The 22,007-nt window shown below is 35.9% G+C and overlaps 2 protein-coding genes across 5 annotated transcripts in view; one reads left to right on the forward strand and one right to left on the reverse strand.

The window, feature by feature from the left end:
* The first annotated feature begins 10,238 nt into the window (after positions 1-10,238).
* LOC106084436 (isovaleryl-CoA dehydrogenase, mitochondrial) lies at positions 10,239-12,333 on the forward strand. Its single transcript, XM_013248119.2, has 3 exons — positions 10,239-10,625; positions 10,698-10,823; positions 10,891-12,333. The coding sequence occupies exons 1-3, from the start codon at positions 10,414-10,416 to the stop codon at positions 11,807-11,809; spliced, it is 1,257 nt and encodes a 418-aa protein (XP_013103573.1). The 5' UTR covers positions 10,239-10,413; the 3' UTR covers positions 11,810-12,333.
* Positions 12,334-14,090: 1,757 nt separating this feature from the next.
* The window catches only part of LOC106084433 (talin-2), a 96,351-nt gene continuing 88,434 nt past the window's right edge, over positions 14,091-22,007 (reverse strand). For 3 of the 4 annotated variants that reach the window (XM_059361661.1, XM_059361655.1, XM_059361665.1), the window contains 3 exons: positions 18,842-19,522; positions 17,629-18,257; positions 14,091-15,071 (listed from right to left, as the gene is read on the reverse strand). In XM_059361661.1, coding sequence (XP_059217644.1) covers positions 14,837-15,071; positions 17,629-18,257; positions 18,842-19,522 — 1,545 coding nt within the window. In that variant the 3' untranslated portion in view covers positions 14,091-14,836. The remainder of the gene's footprint in view (positions 15,072-17,628; positions 18,258-18,841; positions 19,523-22,007) is intronic. The other variant, XM_059361667.1, reaches the window with a different exon arrangement.

Consider the following 22,007-nt stretch of genomic DNA (forward strand, 5'->3'; position numbering starts at 1 on the left):
AGTACGGCCCAAACCGGTCTATAACTTGGTATAGCTCCCATATAGAACGATCTCCAGATTTAACTTCTTGAGCCTCTGAAAGCCAAAATTTTCACCCGATTTGGCTGAAATTTTGCATGTAGTGTTCCGTTATGACTTCCAACAACTGTTATGTTTTCCAACAACTGTTATGACTTCCAACAACGGTCAAAATCGGTCTATAACCTGATATAGCACCCATATAAACCGATCTCCCGATTTGAGTTCTTGAACGCCGCAATTTTTGTCCGATTTGGATGAAATTTTGCATGCAGTGTTTTGTTATGACTTCCAACAACTGCGCCAAGTACAGTCTATAACCTGATATAGTTCCCATGTAAACCGGTCTCTCGATCGTCCTTGTTCGGTTCCTGGAAGCTTTAATTTTTGCTGGTTTGACAGAAGTTTGTAATTGAGTATTAATTAAGTATTTTTATACCCTTCACCATAGGATGGGGGTATACTAATTTCGTCATTCTGTTTGTAACTACTCGAAATATTCGTCTGAGACCCCATAAAGTATATATATTCTTGATCGTCGTGACATTTTATGTCGATCTAGCCATGTCCGTCGGCCTGTCTGTCGAAAGCACGCTAACTTTCGAAGGAGTAAAGCTAGCCGCTTGAAATTTTGCACAAATACTTCTTATTAGTGTAGGTCGGTTGGTATTGTAAATGGGCCATATCGGTCCATGTTTTGATATAGCTGCCATTTAAACCGATCTTGGGTCTTGACTTCTTGAGCCTCTAGAGTGCGCAATTCTTATCCGATTGGAATGAAATTTTGCACGACGTGTTTTGCTATGACTTCCAACATTTGTGTCAAGTATGGTTTAAATCGGCCTATAATCTGATATAGCTGCCATATAAACCGATCTTTGGTCTTGACTTCTTGAGTCTCTTCTTATCCGATTGGAATGAAATTTTGCACGACGTGTTTTGTTATGATATCCAACAACTGTGCCAAGTATGGTTCAAATCGGTCCATAACCTGATATAGCTGCCATATAAACCGATCTTGGGTCGTGACTTCTTGAGCCTCTAGAGTGCGCAATTCTTATTCGATTGGAATGCAATTTGGCACGACGTGTTTTGTTATGATATCCAACAACTGTGCCAAGTATGGTTCAAATCGGTCCATAACCTGATATAGCTGCCATATAAATCGATCTTGGGTCGTGACTTCTTGAGCCTCTAGAGGGCGCAATTCTTATCCGATTTGGCTGAAAATTTAAAAGACGTATTTTATTCTTACTTTCATCATATGTATTAAGTAAGGTTCAAATCGGTTCATAACCTGATATAGCTGCCATATAAACCGAATTAGTTGACATTTTACACAGGTCTCCAACATATAATTTAATTGTGGTCCAGGCTGGACCATATCTTGATATCGTTCTAATAGCAGAGCAAATCTTTTCTTATATCCTTTTTTGACTAAGAAGAGATGCCGGGAACGGAACACGACAAATGCGATCCATGGTGGAGGGTATATAAGATTCGGCCCGGCCGAACTTAGCACGCTTTTACTTGTTTTAACTTATGTTAGAAAAGTATTTCTTATGCATAGGGTGATTGTTTATAGACCTGATGGCTTCGCATTGCATGAAATGAAATAAAATGAAATGCAATGAAATTATAGATTTTTGATTTGTTTTCATTCTTCCAATTTTCGAATATGTTTATAAAATCAAACCTGATTCAACCAAGCATATAAATTTAGCAATTTGGCCATCTTGTGAGTATTTTAATTAATTTCGTTTCCAACTATGGGCCCATTGAGCACTGCATTTGTATTGAAGTTTCAATAGCGATATTAATTTTGAACAATATCTCACAAAATGAATTGAGATGCTTCGAAAACAATTGAATTTTGTTTTTTAATTGTGGCTATCAACATTTTTTCTAAGGAATGTATAGATATAGTTTCTATGCAGTAACAAGTTTGGGTATTTTTATTATTGCTAAGTATGTATATGCTTACGTATACATGTACATTAGATCACATCGTTTGTCAAATGCATGCCGAATTGTTATATGCGTCTGCATTACTATTGAATTTTGCAACATTGTGGCATCTTTGGAATATTTATTTGACATCTTTTGAATAATTATTAATTTCAAAGTATTTAAAAAATACTGAAGCACAGACTTTTCCAAACTAATTGGTGGCACAAAATGAAATAAGTTTTCGTTACAACGAATACTACACGTATAAGCTTCAATTACAATATTATACAATGAAATTAAACATCGAAGAAAAAATTTTCATCAATTTTCATGATGCTTACCTAATGTACTTTTTGTTGTATATTTGTTGTTTTTCTATTTGGACTAGTATAGTTGCCAAAAATACAAATAGAAAACGTCTACGAACTCATTCAACTTTGTGACATTTTCGCTGTGATTTTTATAATGTGACTATTGTTTTAGACGTCGATTTTTTTTCGACTCATTCAAGTAATGCATTGACAATTAATGGGGCTCAGTAAACATTTTTTACTTAATTATATATAAAAAAGTAACAACAAATTAAGCTATTATGGAATTTGTTTAAAGTATTAAACAATATTAAGATATTAAAGTTTTGTTTCATACAGCCATAGGATGGGGATGATTTCGTCATAATTGTTGTGATAACTCGCAATATTGATCTGCGACCCTATAAAGTGTTTGTTAAATGTATCATGGGTGCTTTACAACCATTCCAACTAGAGCAAGTCGCAAAGCACAACTACAACTTACTCTAGTTGGAATAATTGTAAAGCACAACCACAACTTACTCTAGTTGGAATGGTTGTAAATCACCCATGATCCATATGACATCTCCTTCTGATGATTTTTCTTGGTCGAAAATGATATCGCGATAAAGGAAACCAGTCAAATGCTTCTAGCAACAACTCACTTTTTGCTGACTTTGAAATGTTTTCTAGAATTCTCATTCTCGACCAGTCCTGTCAGGAGTTTTTCGCAAAAAATTCTTCAATAAATTTTCGAAAAATCTTCACAAAGTCGTCGCTTTCTTAAATTAATCTAATTCAATTAAATGGTGCGTTTTTCGAAGTATGGAAAGCAATATTACTCTTACTTCAATAATATTGATGGTAAGTTAATTTTTTTTTTTTATATTTTCCAATAAAAACATAAATATAATCGGTGTTGACAAATTTTTTCACAGCTTGTGACTCTTCTTTCTTCTGTCAGTTATCAGTTGTTACTTTTAGCTTGCTTTAGAAAAAAAGTGTAAAAAAGGTATATTTGATTAAAGTTCATTCTAAGTTTTATTATTTTAAAAAATCCGCAATTACTTTTTGGGCAACCAATATATAAACCACATTTCGTCATAATCCGGTGAAAAATGCATAATTTATATCCCCATAGCAGCTTTATCGAAATATGGTCCGATTTGGACCAAATTTGACACGGATATTGGATTGGATTATAAATGTGCCTTTTATGGGGTCAAGACTTTAAATCGACAGATCGGTCTATATGGCAGCTATATCCAAATCTCAACCGATCTGGGCCAAATTGAAGAGGGCTTACGAAGGGCCTAACACAACTCACTGTCGCACATTTCGAAGAAATCGGACAATAAATGTGCCTTTTATGAGGGCAAGACCTTAAATCGAGATATCGGTCTATATGGCAGCTATATCCAAATCTGGACCGATGTGGCCCACATTGAAAAAGAATGTCGAAGGGCCTAACACAACTCACTGTCCCAAATTTCGGCGCCATCGGACAATAAATGCGCCTTTTTTGGGGGCATGACCTTATATCGAGAGATCAATCTATATGGCAGCTATATCCAAATCTTGACCGATCTAGGCCTAATTGAAGAAGGGTGTCAAAGAGCCTAACACAACTCACTGTCACAAATTTCGGCAAAATCGGATAATAAATGCGCCTTTTATGGCCCTAAAACCTTAAATCGAGAGATCGGCCTATATGGTAGCTATATCCAAATCTGGACCGATCTGTGCCATATTGCAGAATGATGTTGAGGGGCTTAACTTAACTCAATGTCCCAAATTTCAGCAAAATCGGTTAATAAATGTGGCTTTTATGGGCCTAAGATCCTAAATCGGCGGATCGTTCTATATGACAGCTATATCCAAATCTGGACCGATCTGGGCCAAATTAAAGAGGGCTGTCAAAGGGCCTAACACAACTCACTGTCCCAAATTTCGGTGAAATCGTATATTAAATGCTCCTTTTATGGGCCCAAAATCTTAAATCGAGAGATCGTTTTTTATGGCAGCTATATCCAAATCTTGACCGATCTAGGCCTAATTGAAGAAGGATGTCGAAGAGCCTAACACAACTCACTGTTACAAATTTCGGCAAAATCGGATTTTACTACAATGATGATGTAGAAAAGCCTCAAAAATTCTAAGTGTAAGAAAAACCTAAAATGATTGGCTAAATTTTCTCTTATTTGCGGTAAAATGCTTGATCGAGGTTGAGGCCAAAATTCATTATGTATTTTGTATATCCTACACCACTACTGTGGTACAGGGTATTATAACATAGTGAATTTGTTTGTAACACTCAGAAGGAAAAGAAATAGACCCATCGACTCAGAATCACTTTCTGATTCGATTTAGCCATATCCGTCTGTCCATGTTAATTTGTGTACAAACTACAGTTCGCAATTTTCATCCTATCGTCTTCAAATTTGGTACAGACATGTTTTTCAGCCTAGAAACGAAACCTATTAAAATTGGAAAAAATCAGTTCAGATTTAGATACAGCTCCCATATATATTTTCGTCCGATTTCAAGTAATAATGCAATAAAATTCTCATTTGCTAACCGATTCTCTTGAAATTTGGTAAGAAGGATTTTCTCTTAACTCTCGACATTACTGGTGAAATCGGTTAAAATTTAGATATAGCTGCCATATACATATATATCGCCCGATTTTCACTCCTAAAGCCACTGCTTTCCTCGACGACTTTTACAAAATCCATAGTTTTCTCGAAATCGGTTCAGATTTAGATATAGTTCCCATATCGTTCGATTTGCAGTAATAATGCAATAAAATGGTCATTTGTTAACCGATTCTCTCGAAATTTGGCAGGAAGAATTTTGTTACGATTTTCGACATTTCATTTCTACAGAAAATTTAAACGAAATTTCATTTCCACAGAAAATTTTCTCAAAATTTTATTTCTACAGAAAATGTTATCAAAATTTCGTTTCTATTTCTATAGAAAGAATTTTCAAAATTTCATTTCTATAAGAAATTTTTTCAAAATTTAATTTTTATAGGAAATTTTCTTAAAATTTCATTTTTATAGGAAAGTCTCCCAAAATTTAATTTCTACAAGAAATTTTCTCAAAATTTCATTTCTATAAGAAATTTTACCCTAATTTGGAAGCCTTTTTTTCTCAGTATAAATTGTGACCAGTCAGTTCATAGATAAACTAAATAAATATCTGTAAGTGATTACAATAATTATATCAACCCTTCTTTATATCTTTATATTAGGTGGAAGTTGACATAGCGCATTCCCTCCTATTGCGCGCAATACAAACATTTTCATGGACTAGATTTCTATCACTTTGAATATTGACATTTGTTAGTAGCTAACTATAAAAGACGTCTCTACATGTCATTCATACTTTTTGAGTTAGTCCAGCATTCTAGCATGTGCATCAAACAGTTAACTATTTTACTACATTTTATATTTAGCTTTTGAAATAAATTTTAAACTAAATTTTGGTGTTAATGGAAAACATTAGTTTTAAACTTTAAACAAAATTTTTTAAATAATTTTCACTATTTTCGTTTGCCATATTGTGAGGACACCCTATTATAGCTCATAACCTGTTAATAGAGGGTGTACCTGTCACGTCTATTCTCCATCATTGTCGAGGGTAATTTCTTTTTTTTTTATTTGTATTTCCTTCAAAAGAGGGATGTGCTTATAAGTGAATGAATTATCGATTTAATAACCCACGATATGAGGTCATCGATAATTGCAAAGGTGAATTTGTCGGCAACGCTTTTATGTTGTCTTAGGTCATATGTCTGTTCACTTGTTTCACTTGTGACATACTTAAAACAAAGCCCCACAAAGCTGAGTATGTGTGGCTATGATGCATTTGAAACCGCCTTTTATGCACATTTTTATTTTGTCCTTGCATCACCAGTCACTTTTTTTTTGAATAAGAAAATTGATTTTCCCTTCGTCTTGCGTTTCCGTTTGTAACACTTGTCTCGTAATTTTTAAAAGATTATTAATAACCGACTTTAATCTTAAATAGCTAATGGGCCCGTTGCCCAGTAGTAAAAGGATCGGAATACGTGTAAATAATCGCTCACGAAATTTCTAATTGCCAACGAATGTACCCGGCATGGAATTGGTCGGTGTGATTTGCGTGCAATTCGATTTTGTTTGGTCTGCCATTCTTTTTCTATTTGTCAAAAGTGCCGGTAAAAAACGCAATTCTAGTGTAGAGTCATGCGCATTTGTACGTTTATGTTTCTGTGTATGTGTGTGTGTGTGAGTTCTGCTAAAGTGCATCCCATCATCATGTTATCGACAAGTGCAACATAACATGCTCGACTTTTGTTCTTTTACAGTGTTAGATTGGTTTATTCACCCATTCTGTCTGTCCAGACTTTTTTGTGCATCGTCAGCAATTTTAAGAGCTGAGGTTCTTATACTTATTCTTCTCAAATATTTGCATAGATTTGCTTTTTTCGAGTGAATGTGAGTATGTGTGTGTGTGTTTGTGATTGGACCTACATAGTTTTATGATGTTGCTTACTCACCCCATAGTCAATGGGGTGTGCAGCACCCTATGTCAAGTTCATTGTCTGGTCTTAGTGATAGAATGTTCTGCCAGAGGACATGCAAAGACTTTTTTTGCTGTGGTGGGAGTATAGTCAAGGTCAATGCCTTAACGGGATGTTTTCATTATCGCTAATCGATTTTGCTATAGAAAAAATAAAAACAATAGACGATAAAAAAGTGAAAATCAAGTTTAGAAAAGATTTCGATTTGTTTAAATTTACCTTACACAGGAATTTCTATAAAATTTTATTGTTATAGCAAATTTTGTAAAAATTTCATTTCTGTAAGACATTTTACCAATATTTTATTTCTGTAAGACAATAAATCTTATTTATAGGAAATTTCGTCTAAAATTCATTTCGATTTCTATCATTTCGATTTCTATAGAAAGAATTTTCAAAATTTAATTTGTACAAGAATTTTCTCGCTCTTCACTTCACTTTTATAGAAAACTAGCTGAACAGGGCCCACTCCTCTGCGCCTTGTTTTACTTTATATGGAACGCTTGACTAACAGTTAAACAATATAAATGGCTTTATCTTATCCCATATGATCTTTATTGTATAGATGTAGTCCATTCTTGAAAGACTTTATTTTAGCCCGATATTCTCATGATATCCGATTTGGAGGTATTTTCGGGGGTGAGGCGGTCCCCCAGGCACTTAGCTCTAAAAACAAATATATAAGCATCGTGCTCTACTCTCAAATACCATTTATTTAAACCTCATATTGCCATAGGATTAATGGAAGTTTATGGGATGAGACGTCTCAAAAGTTTATGGGATGAGACGTCGCCGAAAAATTGGTTACCAGATTCGTTTTCTAATCTACAGTACCTTATATTTGAGATATGGCCATTGCCGTTAAATTTGTACTCTTTTGGGGGTGGTTTGGGGAAGGGGCGGTGCCCCAAATACATGGTCCCACATTTGGATATCAGATACCTCCCGAATACCTTTGTTTTAGTCCCATATTGTAATGGCCAGTAAATAATTGCTGTTTGTGGGTGTTTTGGGAAAGGGGTAAAACCCCAGAAAATCGGTTTTGAAGGTGGGTGCCAATTTCGTGCTCTACTCCCGAATACCTTTCATTTGAGCCCTACATTGACATGGTCGGTAAATATGTCCGATTTAGGGAGCGGGGTAATCCGCCAAACACTTAGCCCTGAAAATAAATCCGCATCGTGCTGTACTTTCAAATATCATTTATTAGAACCCCATATTGCCATTGGCCTCAAAATTGGATATCATATTTGTTTTCTAATCTCAATTAACTTTCATTTAAACCCCTTATTGCAAAAGTCTGCAAATATGTCCGGTTTGGGGTATGGGCCCCAAAAAACTTTCAATATCAAGCTCCACTCTCCGTAAGATCCAAATTGTCATGGTGCGCAAATTTGTCCTATTTGGGGGTTGTTATGGGGGTGGGACGTCCCTTAGACAGTTGGTCCCGAATGTTAATATCACATTCATGGTCTATTCCCAAATACTTTTCATTTGAGCCCCATATTTCCAAAGTCGGCAAACGAGTCCAATTTGGAGGGTGTTCGTGTTCAGATTCGTGTTGTACTATAAAATGCCTCTTATTTGAGCCCCATTTTGCAATGGTCAGCAAATAAGTCGTATTTAGGTGGTGTTATGGAGGTGGGATGGCCCCATTGACACTTTTCCCGAATATTTATATCAGATTCGTGCTTTACTCCCAAAGACCTTTCATTTGAGACCCATATTGCCATGGTCGTAAATTTGTCCTCTTGGGCGTGTTTTTGGGAAGGAGCGGCCCCAGAAACACTTGTTCCCACATTTGGATGTCAGATTCGTATTCTTCTCTTGAGCCCCACATTGTCAGGGTCAGTAAATAAAGCCTATTTGGGGGTGATTTGGAGAAGGGATGGCGGCCCCCCTAGGTACCCCATCCGAAATTTGGACAACAAATGTTTGTTTTTTGGTTACTATAAGAGAGCACCCGAAATTTCGCTAAAATCGCACCACCCATCTCCGAAATCTGCCATTTCTGAAAATTAGGGTAAGGGGGAGAGTCCGCCTCTCCTTCGTATATCAAAAAATTAAGTACCCGATTTTCACCAAGGGTCCATAGCGCACCATCTGTAAAAATTTCAAGAAAATCGGTTCAGCCGTTTTTGAGTCTATACGGAACGCACATACAAATAAACAAACACAAATGAATTTGTATATATAAGAAGATTTTTTCAATTTCTTAAGTAAATTTTGTCAAAATTTCATTTCTCTAGGAAATTTTCTCAAAACATATTTTTTTTAATTGCTTAGCAACGTTCTCTAAACATTTCACTGAAATCAATTCACCCGTTTAAGAGTCTGTGCAGAATAAACTAACTTACTAATTTATATAATTTTATAATTAAATTATTTATTTTTGAAAAGAACAATTTGAAAAAAGGTATTTTTAACGGCTTTACAAATTTTGTAATTTGATATTTCAGAGTTGCACATAGCAAATGTCGGAGGGTGTTTTCAGAAGACATTAGGACTAGCTATGATTTCTGTGTACGTTTAAACTGCTAAGTAATTTTTTGTTGTTGTTATTATTTAGGAGTAGTTATGATAACTTCGATTACATGTTTGAATAAAGAAATCTGAATCTAAACGATGGACAATTATTTGGTGCTAACTTAACGACGAGAAATAAAAATCATTATTTACAGTGGTTTAGAGTAGTAGTAGTAGCGTGCTTCGAATTTTCTGCCTGTTAGGGCGAAGATCATTAAATTATACAATTTTTGTTTGTTTATCTTTCAAGACAAGCTCAATGATCGCATATTTTCTTTAGAAGTGGAAAAAGAAAGCCAGAGATCGCAACACACACACGAACCACAATAGGACGCGTTTCGTAATTTGGTTACAATTACTCATCAGCCATATTAGATGTGAAGGCTTAATGGGCCATACGTTGGCGTACAAGTACAACATAAAAACGTACGGCCCTTGAAGCCTTATATACCTCGCAACTTTCGCCAGCATTAGGACGGAATAACCAACGCTGAAAAATTTTTTTATGTTCTCGCCATGAGTTGAACCCAGGCGTTCAACGTCATAGGCGAACATACTAAACTCTGCACTACGGTGGCCACTCTCTTCTACTGATAAATAAAGTACGCGAACAACATCCAGTAACAATTTATGCAAATTTGCACAAACTTTTTAAGTACGCGAACAATCTTACTGTGTGACCGTTCTTTTATTCGTCTTCATCAATAGAGACGCTTTTGTAATAGGGGCCACATCCTACTGATCAGCTGCATTATACATACTGAACATATCTCCTATTGCCTGATTTTGATCATGGATAAAATACTTTTACATTTCTTTACAATTGATTCAATTCTATTTTTATCGAACTAAGATACATTTTTATAGTATTGGATTTAAGGAAGATACAATATTAAATCAACTATTAGGCCTCACATTATTGCACAAAAAGTTAAATACAATCTTTACAACAGGGTTGGCAAATTAACAGCTGATATTTGCATACTGTGATCGGACCCCCATTTCCTCAAGCACCATTTTATTAGATAACGAGTTACTCTTCGCCTGTTAAATTAAACGATGGCTTTGCGTTTTGCAACCCAATCGCTTGCCAAATTGGCCAACCGCAAGCAATGTGCCATTCTGAGTCGTAGTTTGACCCATTATCCGGTAAACGATAACATTTATGGACTTGACGAGGAAAAACAACAGTTGCGTGAAACTGCCTTTAATTTTTTTCAAAAGGAATTGGCACCATTTGCCAAGGACATAGATAAAAATGATAATTTTCCGTAAGTTTCAAGTGACCTCGTTCTCTAAAAAATGATTTTCAACTTTTATTTACGATCATAATTGAAATTTAGTGATATTCGAAATTTCTGGAAAAAGATGGGAGATTTGGGTTTCTTAGGTATAACTGCCGAGCCGACATATGGTGGAACTGGTGGCTCCTATTTGGATCATTGTATTATAATGGAGGAAATATCTCGGTATGTGAATGCAAATCCTAATCAGTGCACAATCAGTGTTTTTTAACAAAGCATGTACCCCCTTTAGTGCTGCTGGTGGCATTGCTTTATCTTATGGTGCCCATTCAAATTTGTGCATTAACCAATTGACTAAAAATGGTACCCCTGAACAGAAAGAGATGTATTTGCCCAAACTTTGCAGTGGTGAACATATTGGTGGTTTGGCCATGTCAGAACCTGGTGCAGGTTCCGATGTGGTTTCCATGAAATTGCGTGCCGAACGTAAAGGTGATTACTACGTTTTGAACGGCACAAAATTCTGGATTACGAATGGTTCTGTTGCAAATACTTTGATTGTTTATGCTAAAACTGGCAACACTGGCCCCGATCAACATCGCATTACCGCCTTCATTATTGATACTGCCGCTGAGGGCTTTAGTGTAGCCCAAAAACTGGATAAATTGGGTATGCGTGGCAGTCCTACCTGTGAGTTGGTATTTGAAAACCTTAAAGTTCCAGCCAAAAATATTTTGGGCCAGGAAAATAAGGGTGTGTATGTATTGATGTCTGGTTTGGACTTTGAACGTTTGGTATTAGCCGCTGGACCTGTAGGCCTTATGCAAGCAGCTATTGACACTTCGTTCGATTATGCTCATCAACGTAAACAGAAAGGGCAATTTATTGGTGAATTTCAATTGATGCAAGGTAAAATGGCTGATATGTATACGACACTTAGTGCCTGTCGCTCTTACCTGTATAGTGTTGCAAGAGCTTGCGATGCAGGTCATAACAGTTCAAAGGATTGTGCTGGTGTAATACTCTATTGTGCTGAAAAGGCCACTCAGGTTGCATTGGAAGCTATACAGATTTTGGGTGGCAACGGCTACATTAATGAATACCCAACTGGTCGTATAATGCGTGATGCTAAGCTGTATGAAATTGGAGCTGGCACTTCGGAAATTAGACGTTGGCTTATTGGCCGTCAATTGAATTTGGAATATAAGTAAAATAAAGCAAAAGCAAAAAGATCGTTTAGAATGTGGACAGTGTCGAAAGCATTCGTGATGGAGTAATTAAGAGCAAGGATAAGGAGAGGAAAATTTTTTAAATATTTTATTTCAGTCTGTATTTTTATAGTTAAAGACTATAACATTTATTATGGACCGAATTTTGTTAAAACGCCAATTTATTTTAAAAATTTGCAAACATAACAATCATTTTTTTCTGATTATTTCTTTTTTTTTTGTAAAGTGTTTTATAAAACCTACCTTCCCTCCTACTTAAGACTATGAACTTGTGTTTGATTCGCTGTTCACATTCTCACATTCTCAACAAAATTAATTGAATGATGTTTATTGTAAATTTTCTACCCAAGACTTCCGTATGCATTTATTTTTGACCTTTTTTTATTTTTTCTTTGTTAATACTTCCCTGCGTCGAACGTATTTACATTTATTTATGTATTTTGATTGTAACAGTCTCTGTACAAAATAAAACAAAAATATATATTAATATTATATACGAAATTTAATTTCAATGTTCATGAATTTATTTATTTTAGGTTGTTGTTGCAGCAGTGTGTTGTACGCTAAGGCGGCAGCCCTTGCCGACGAACGATTCCAACGGATTACAACAGTGCACCAAGCTACGGATGTCATCCGTGTCGCCAAGTCGCGCCAAGTGCTGGTTCCAGACAGAATCTCTACACTGGATCTCTATCTGGATCTGCCTGGAGTCGATTACCTTACAACTGTCCCCAGCCTATCTGAGAATTATTATAGTACCTGATGTTTGGAAGATGGACAGTCTGATCCCGCTACTGAAACCTGAAAAGGACAGGAGCAAGGGGGAGTCGACAAACCGATCTCCCTTCTCTCATCAGTAGCCAAGACGCATGAGGGACTACTCCTCCCGCTCCTCTCGTTGGACAATTTCCATGCTGCATAGGACTACAACTGCTTTACATGCCATCACCGTATACAAAAGTACACTTGTTGTGCTGACAAAGATACCTTGGACGAACCATCAATGCGTTTGGATATTGTGGTTAGGTCAATTGCTATGAGGCTAAGGGAGTTTTCTATTTGGTCATGTGGCGGCTACGGACACTTTGTAATCATTGAAGATATCTGTATCCGTTCACAGACTAATTTCCACTAATTTTTTCTAATACCACTGTGCGTCACTTGTTAAACTATCCAGCTAGACCCACTCAATGCCATGGCAGCATCTTCCCTCCTTAACAAATTCAAAGGAACGGTGTTGGTTTCATCGTAGCTCTCCATTTAGCATGATTCCATCAAAACACTTAAGAAATCTAGAATTGCTCTTTTCTTGGTGTCTGGAAGGATACAATGATTTAAATAATTTGTCGTTTATATTTTTTACTTACCTCTGCCTTTGTATCAGTTTTTGCGTTAGCTTTTGTATTTTCATGTAAAGGCTGCTTTTGATAAAACAGCTGAGGTGCTAGCAGAAGTGCTAGTAGAAATTTGCCGGTTATCTATTTTCTAACTGTCAACATTTGCTCTCTCCCGCGCTCTCTTCTGCTGGCAAATAAAGTACCCGAACGACATCTGGTAAAAATTTGTGCAAATTTGCACAAATTTTTGAGTTCCCGAACACAGCTGATATTTCGATACTATTAATTAATATACTCTTAGGCTTGAGTCGTCTTACGTAACTGCAAGTGTAATGATTTGCGACTTGCACTTCGAGGAACAAAAAAAGTTCCTACTGGAATTCCAAAACCGCTTTTGGAGGGCTACACTTCCAATAGCTAAATAAATGTAATTTACATTATTGCAATTTTTTTTTACATCCTGATGGTATTATTAGTTTTGTAATGAAAAATATTTTGAATTTAAAATTCTTTAGTTTAGAGAGAATCAAGGAAATAACCAAATAATAATGAATCTTTCAATCCCATGGCAGCCGGTTGAACCGGATTGACCCGATGGAATCCTTCATCTGGAAGGGGTGCTGCCTCAATGTATAACCTACTGCTACTACTTGCTGTTCTGTAACGTTACATGTTGGTAAAGGACTCTGTGCGTTATTAAAATTCTCTTCAGCCTTAAAGTATGCTTAAAATGTTGCTTACTTTAACCCGCGTAGAATTTTAAAATTTGCCTAGAAGTATGCACCATATTTCATCGAACATATGTTGCAAAACAACGATTGCAATATCCCCTTACGTAATAAATTTCCCACCTTTTTGTTAAAGCTAAAGGTAAAACAACAAATTATTATATTATTTAAAAATCTTTATTTATAATACACAAAATGACAAAAAGTTACACATATATATAATTATATTATTAAAAAAAACATTCATGTATAATACATATACTCGCACAAAAGGAATTTCTCGATCAGTATGTATATATACAGAAACAAAGTCTAGAAGAGACATTGACAAAACAAACAAAATTATGATGACGTAGCAAACGATGCACCACCATAAAGCATATATATTTTTTTAAAGGAAATACATAAAATTGAATTGAAACACACAAGAAATTACATCATTTAAAATTTTTACATATACATGCATGAGGATAAGAGAAAAATCATATATATATATATATACGATTAATTAATAAATTAAACAATGATAGTATACGATTTATTAGAAAATTGTTAAGTTCTTAGGGATTATTAAAGATAGGTGTATTTAATTAGTAATTAGGATAGTAATATAGGGTAGTAGTAGCATAATTAATAGATTTATATCCTTAATTGTTTTTCCTATGTTAAATTAGTTTCATGCAAAAATTATTGGCAAAAACATTGGCATTACAATCAATGTGCGTGTGTTGTTGTGTGAGAAAATTTTAAGATTTAGATTGTTTTAAGTTTTGTTTTTAAGGTTCATATAAAAAGTTGTTACAAACTAACTACAAATTTGTTACACATAAAAGCACTTTTGGCAATTCAAATTTTTGTTTAGTTATCCTTTCTTTATCTGTTTTTGTTTTTGTTATTCTTTTCATAAAAATAATTATTCCATAAAATTGTTTTTGTTTTTGCCATTATTTTTCCAAACGAAAACTATGCGATTCCGTTTTCTTTTCGGTTCTTGTTTCTGATGTTGTGGTAAACGATTTGCGTTCCATAACACGTTGCGTCATCGATGTCAAGCGCTGTGAACCTTGATCGATGAGGCTCATTTTACCAGATTCAGAATTGAGAGTCATTTGACTAAAGCTAGATTCCAATGGTTTAACGCCTAAATCAGAGCTCTTGTCGTAATTACGAGTTTCATATCTGGAAAAAAATTAAAAAAAAACTCTTAATTTCGAATTTTTAATTTAACACCTAAAATGTACATTTATTTTTATTAAAGTTTTGAGAGTATAGCATAAGCACTAACTAGCATAAATACACATACTACTAGCATACTAGTATAAATACACGGGATTTTGAGCAAATTTTACGTTTGGAGTGGGCAATAAAAAGGAGGCCCTCATTATTGAGCTTAAATTTCAATCGGATTGTACACATTGATATGTGAAAATTTTGCCTCTGTTCTTTTATTGAATGTTTATGGGAAAATTTGCATTTGCAATGCACCATTTTACTCCTCACTCTAGGCTCTCCTTAGTTAAACTGGGATGGAAGAAGTTTTTTTGAAATTGGTGTCATTTGATAAAAAAAAAATACTCTAATTGAATATTTTAATCGAGACTAATACCGCTTGGGTGGAAGTCAATTTGGCGCACAGATAACCATGTCCGCCGCCTATGAAAGACTGGGTTAGAATTTTGGAGAGATCATCGGAAAAATTATAAGCGGTGATTATCTCCACCTAGTTCTATCGATATTTGTGAGGTGTTACACGATATAGAGGACATAAAAGCCATATAAAAACTTCTCTACGAAGAGGTGTCGCCCTGCGGTACGACGGTCGGACAATTCCATGGCAGCCGGTTGTACGTTCCGGATTGACCCGATGGATTCCTTTATTGGCAAGGGCTGTCGTCTCAGTTTACAAAACACTGCTACAACAACAACGTTCGGATTCGGCTTTAAATAGCATTGAGCTTAAAACTTTTACGGACAGCACATGGTGCGCATAACTTCATCGATATGGCTATAATTTTGGTATGTTGCTAAATACCTAAGTACAACGCGATTGCTTTGCTTATGTGATTTGTTCGCGTATGCAATTCCTTCTCTTCTCCGATTCTTTTCGCATTGTTCGCCTACTCGGTTCCTTTGTGTACAAGGCTCACGTCTGTTTAAGCGATTGGTTTTCTTATTTGATTCTACTCGGCTCGTTCGCCTACTCGGTTCGTTTGTGTACGAGGCTCACGTCTGTTTAAGCGATTGTTTTTCTTGTTTGATTCGTTCAGATTCGCGTTTAGTTCACTTTATCTGTTCCTCTGCTTACTATTATAAATCCTACCCCTATTTTCCCACTCTTCCGACTATCAAGTCATATAGAATATATGCCACACTTAAACACATCTCGTCAGGAAAGAACCAAATATCTTAAGCGTCCGAAAAGCTAGTTTTTAACGATTAAGATCTAAGAGTTTGTGGATCCCTTCAAATGAATCCCGACCAACAGCGACAACTTTTTAATAATAATAGGCCTAAAAAGGAGCTCATTCACCCATCAAATGTTAGGGAAATAGAGAATAAACGAATGTAGATGTCGCACTTTCTAGTCAATTGCTAAGAGGCTCTTCATAGACCCAATGACCAACATTTGAAATGCCTCACCTTCTTAAGGACATTTTTAATATATGGACACTGAATAACTTAGGAAAATGGACTTTATTTTCTAGCATATTTTAAATATTTTACGCGACATTTTAGAGGAAACTGCTTTCCTTAAAAGGAAGGGCAGTAAAATTTAAGAAAAACACTTTTTATTTTTACAGTCTATTGTCTTTTAATGTTGGTTGACGAGGATTAATCCCAGTAAAAATTTGCAATAGTAAAAACAGCCCTTACTCTCTTTTGCCATTTATACGAATTAAACAGCTAATCAGCGTTATCGCGAAGTGACCTTATATCTAAAACATATGATATTTCTGCCAAGCTGATATTGGCCAAAGTTTTTGTTATCTACGAGCTGTGTTGTGTATGTATATAAATTATGGTGATACCTTTTTTATAGCCTCACATCCCTGTATCGTAATTTGATGAGTTTTGAGATTAGATAAAATCTTCGTGAAAAAACCTCGCGCATATTATAAATCATTTTATAAAATTTCACAAAACTTTAATTTCAAAGTGGTTTGTGCGTGACCTTTTTTTAAAATTTTAATAGAATGTGTTATTTAAATGTCTTCTCTCTAATGACCAAGGTCCTAAATTGATTTGTTGGGGATAATCGTAGGCAGGCAAATAATCCTTGCTGAGTACTTATTAGGGTGATGACTTTTATGCAACTTAGTTTCCCTGCAGCATACTTTGATGAGTTTTTATTTAAGATTAGTGAAAGTGTTTAATAAAAGGTGATTCGATAAAAAAAACCTCAAGCTTTAATATTAAGGAATAAATTGTTGTACTTTAGTCATTAATTTACTCGTGCAACAGGGCAAAATTTTTTGAAAAGAAACTCAAAAAGTCATCACTCCAATATAGATACCATGAATGACCTTACCAAGGCGCGTGCCATTTATGTTAAGCTTACAGCTATGAAAAACTTATCTTCATAGAGATGTCGCCCTTCGCACTCGGTTTAAAATTAAATATGAATGGGATGGCACTCATTAATATGAGTGAGGTCGCCCCGGGATATAAAACGCAATGTGGTTTTTAAACTATTTTTTCTTTTTTAAATTCTTTGCTAATGTTTTATTGCACTTACCGTGAGGTATAACCTTCATAGTTCTGTCCTGGATAAGAGTTATTACTTGTTATTTGCACCACACCACCTTGGCCGAAAGTTTTATCGTGTAAATCTTGCACGCACGCCTCCAGATTGCGATTGGCCGAACTTGTCGCTGTAAGCTGTTGTTGAGAATTTGTGGTTGATCTTAATGATGTTTGATTTGTTTCACAACTTTGTTGTTGTGCATAGCTATTGTTAGTGGGTGTTAAAGGACTAGATGGTAGTGATACACGACCGCCACCGTTTGTGCCACTCGTGGTCACCGGACTACCGGGATAGGGGCGTGGCACAGCATTAGCGGTTAATTTGGGATTGGATCTAAATGTATGTGTGGCTGTTTGCATATTGGAAATAGTCGTTGACAAGGGGGGAGGGGGTGGTGGAAAGGCAGTTGTATCATTATCCAACTGGCTATGGTTCATGGGTGGAGGGGATACGGCACCTGGATGATGGAAGTGCTGAGGATTGGTTGCATAGTTATAATGATGTTTAGTTTGTTGTTGTTGTTGCTGCTGCTGGTGTTGTTGATAACTGACATAACTAGGCGATGCCGGTGGTTCCACACTATAACCATATGCACCAGCCGCCGGTGAACGAGTAAGAGTCTAAGACAAAAAAATGATAAATACATACATGTAAGGTTAGTTGTGTTATTGCTACAGAAAGACCCATGAGACATATTTAACCATTAGAAAACATAACCATATTCAATCTGTTAGCATGTGTTGGCAGGGACGGGAAGTGCATCATGGTACATTCCACGAATAGGATTTGTCCTTGATCCCACACAAAAGTTGTCGCATTCCAAGATATTCTTCTGCATTGTTGCGTTTTTTTTTTTTTAGAAATTAATCGAATGTAGGGAGGTTACAACACTATCCTATGTACCTTACTTATGTTTCTGAGTATGCATGTTTTAGAACTTATTGTTATTTCTATTATATACGTTTTGGAGACTATATGGTTAGTTAAGTTATGTTAGATAAGTTTTTCATTAATATTTACTAATTGAAAATTTGTTTTGCGTTTGTCCACATTCAAATGAAGTGTAATTGGTATAAACTCATTCAACTCTTTGTATCTGTGTATGATGAAAGTTATCGAAATATTTTGTGATTATATATTACACACACAAACAAATTGAATATGTATGGCAAGTGTTTTGAATTGATCTTAAATCGACTCATACATTATTGTGGCTCTTGTTGAGCGTTCCATAGGTCGATTGGGCATACTCCGAATCACTCTCATCTGTGGTAAAACCTTGGGGATTTTTTTGGCGGTTGCGTGCGTGACGAATGAGCACAAGCTTCTGGCGGGCCTCCTCTAGTTGTTTCTCCATACGCAAGACATCGGAACGAGCATTGATTTCCTGAGCCATACCATCAACCATGGATGTATTGATTTTCAAGGTACGCTCCTCTTCCACTTCAAGGCCTTGTTGGGCGGCTCTAACCAAATTGTCGGTGGACTTAATGACAGCATTGCCAGCGGCCTGCAAACGTCTACCCGCCTCAGAGTTGGGATTCGATTTAACTTTGCAGGCAATTAAAAGCTGTGCCGTGGAAGCAGCAACCTGTTTGGCTGTGGAAATGAGCATTTCTTCCGTTCCATGGCCACGAACCAAATTTTGGGCAGCTTCCACCAAACTGTGGGTGGCAGCAGCCACTAGGCGGGCAGCAGAAATTAAACCCTCTGACCATTGGCCATCGTCGGAGGAGGTTAGAGGACGATGGGCTACCTTGCCTTGATCGATGAGTTCTCTCTGAGCGGCATTGGCGGCACGAACCAGAGCCGAGGAGGCAGCCATAATACCCTTGGCGGCTTCCAAAATCATTTCATCGAATTTCATGTTTTGATCAAGTTCAATCTGTGGAAAGCCAAAGAAAAGCCATTAAAATCTTCTTATACAAAAAAGGGCATAACGAATTAGTAAGAAATGCTGTGCATATTATAGGTTTAGATTATCCAGGAACATTTAGGACTTAAGCACTGACACCACTGTTCATTTTTATGTAATCTTATATGCAATCTTTGTACAAAAGTTAAGAAATGTTATTCGTTTTTGCTTTATGCTCTGGGTTGGGGGAATGGGTAGTTTGGTTAGTTGTTTAAGTGAATAATCACAATAGTAATATGTTTGATTCCTGGGTGTACTATTCAAATGCAACAACCAAGAATATCAAACATATCTTACCGTAATTATCATCATGACCCAAAACCTTTTTGTTTTGTTAGATAGTGAATATTGTTATTAATAAATAAGCGTTTATTATTTAGCACACACTTAAAATATATAGTATTTGCATAAAATGTTCAATAATTCTCTTCTTAATATTATTTGGTTATTCTAATTGAGAAAATAAAAGGGGAAGCCATCAGGCCAAGTACAAATTGAAACTATTTTATAAAATTAAAAATGGAACATATATTTATGACCTCATAGGGTTAAGATTCTAGTGTCCTTATAAGATGCTTTATATTAAACGGTCCTCTGATTTAACTTTTAAGTCCTCCATAAGCTAAATAAGTTTCTGATTGGGCTGAAAATTGGTAAGTAAAATAATATTATTCGCTTAAGAGCTATACCTTCACTGCCTAGGTGATCACCCAAATCACCCTAATAGTTGTTGCTAAAAAAATTTACAAGTTTTAAGTTTTGTGTGGCCCCCAACAGCTACTCTATATAAAATGAGATTTTTCCGGCTCTATTCCAAGCTTTCAATTAAATACAATTGTCGTTTGTTATCGATTTTGATTTAATATTCAAATTAATCAATGTTCTTAATTAAATTTTCTTTTCTAGGCAGCATTTAACTTTTAATAAAAATTAAAAAAATATATATTCGTATAGAAGTAACTTTAGCTATGTTTAATATAACAAAAAAAAGGGTATCTCCCTATAACCAAGTTGGAATATTTGTTCATTGGTATTGACAGCGATGTGATGGAGTTAAATTTATTAAGCACGACATTAGCTACTATGTCATGTCATATGCTTAATAAACACATAAACACAACCCGTACAAATGTCTGGTAACAGCAATACAAAGACGGTCTCAAAAGTAGCCTAACTGACATATAGATGGCGTTTGCTCTCAATACAACGGAAACACGCCGTTCACAAAGCCACTATTGCAATGGCAAATATCCATGAATTGAAGTTCGAATTGCTTCAACACGCATCTTATTCGCTAGATTTAGCTACTTTGGATTAAAAAAACGATGTAAAAAGATTTTCCATTATTAAGAGGTGGATGTTGCGGTTGAACTGTACTGTAGACAGTTCTTACTACAAACAGCGTATCGAAACTATTGAAAATCACTGGAAAAGTTTTTCGAGCTTTAAGGGCATTATGTTCAGAAGAAATTTCGTTGTCTTCTTTTGGGACCACCTTCGTACCTACTATGTCTACATTTACTCGCGTTTCTTATTTGGTTTTGGGAAATATCTAAACGTTGAGAAGGTTTCGCAATTTTCATTTACCAAAATTCCAATTCCAAGCATACACAAGTAAAGGGACAGGATAGCATGCGCCAACTACAGAGGAATAAGTCTCCTCCCCTTCGCATACAAGATACTATCGAGTGTACTGTGTGAACGATTAAAGCCTAAAGTCAACGAAATCATTTGGCCTGGTAAATCCACCATAGACCAGATATTTACACTGCGCCAAATTCTGGATAAGACCCGAGAAGGACAAATCAACACCTATCATCTTTTCGTCGACCTCAAAGCCGCCTTTGACAGCCCTACATGTTAGATATTTCAGGCCATGTCTGAGTTTGGTATCCCTCCAAAACTGATACGATTTTGCAGGATGACGCTTGCTGATACACGCTTCTTAGTTAAAATAGGAAGGAATCTGTCCGAACCGTTCAATACAAAACGAGGTTTCAGACAAGGAGACAGCCTATCGTGAGATCTTTTAAAAATCCTGCTGGAGAAGATTAGACTAGATGCAGGTGTGAGAACATATGACGGTCAAAGTATAGAAAGAAAATCAACGAATGTGGGTTTGGCAGTTAATGTAGATAAGACAAAGTCCTGTAAACCCGATCATAGTCAGTAACCCGAGATAGTCAGTAACTTTATCTACCTCGGAACCGCCGTAACCGAAACAAACGACACCAGTTTTGAAACAAAACGTAGGATAATGTCGACTAGCAGATGCAATTTTGGACTAACCAAGCAGATGAGGAGCGAAGCCACGCCTTGACAGACAAAAGTTACACTCTACAATACACTGATACTATCCGTGCTGTTGTATGGCTTCGAAGCATGGGTACTTACGAAAGCAAATGAGGCAGTACTTTAAGAGAAAAAATGTTCGTAAAATATATGGACTAGTTTG

The sequence above is a fragment of the Stomoxys calcitrans genome, chromosome 1, assembly GCF_963082655.1.
Source record: "Stomoxys calcitrans chromosome 1, idStoCalc2.1, whole genome shotgun sequence".
Taxonomy (NCBI): Eukaryota; Metazoa; Arthropoda; class Insecta; order Diptera; family Muscidae; genus Stomoxys; species Stomoxys calcitrans.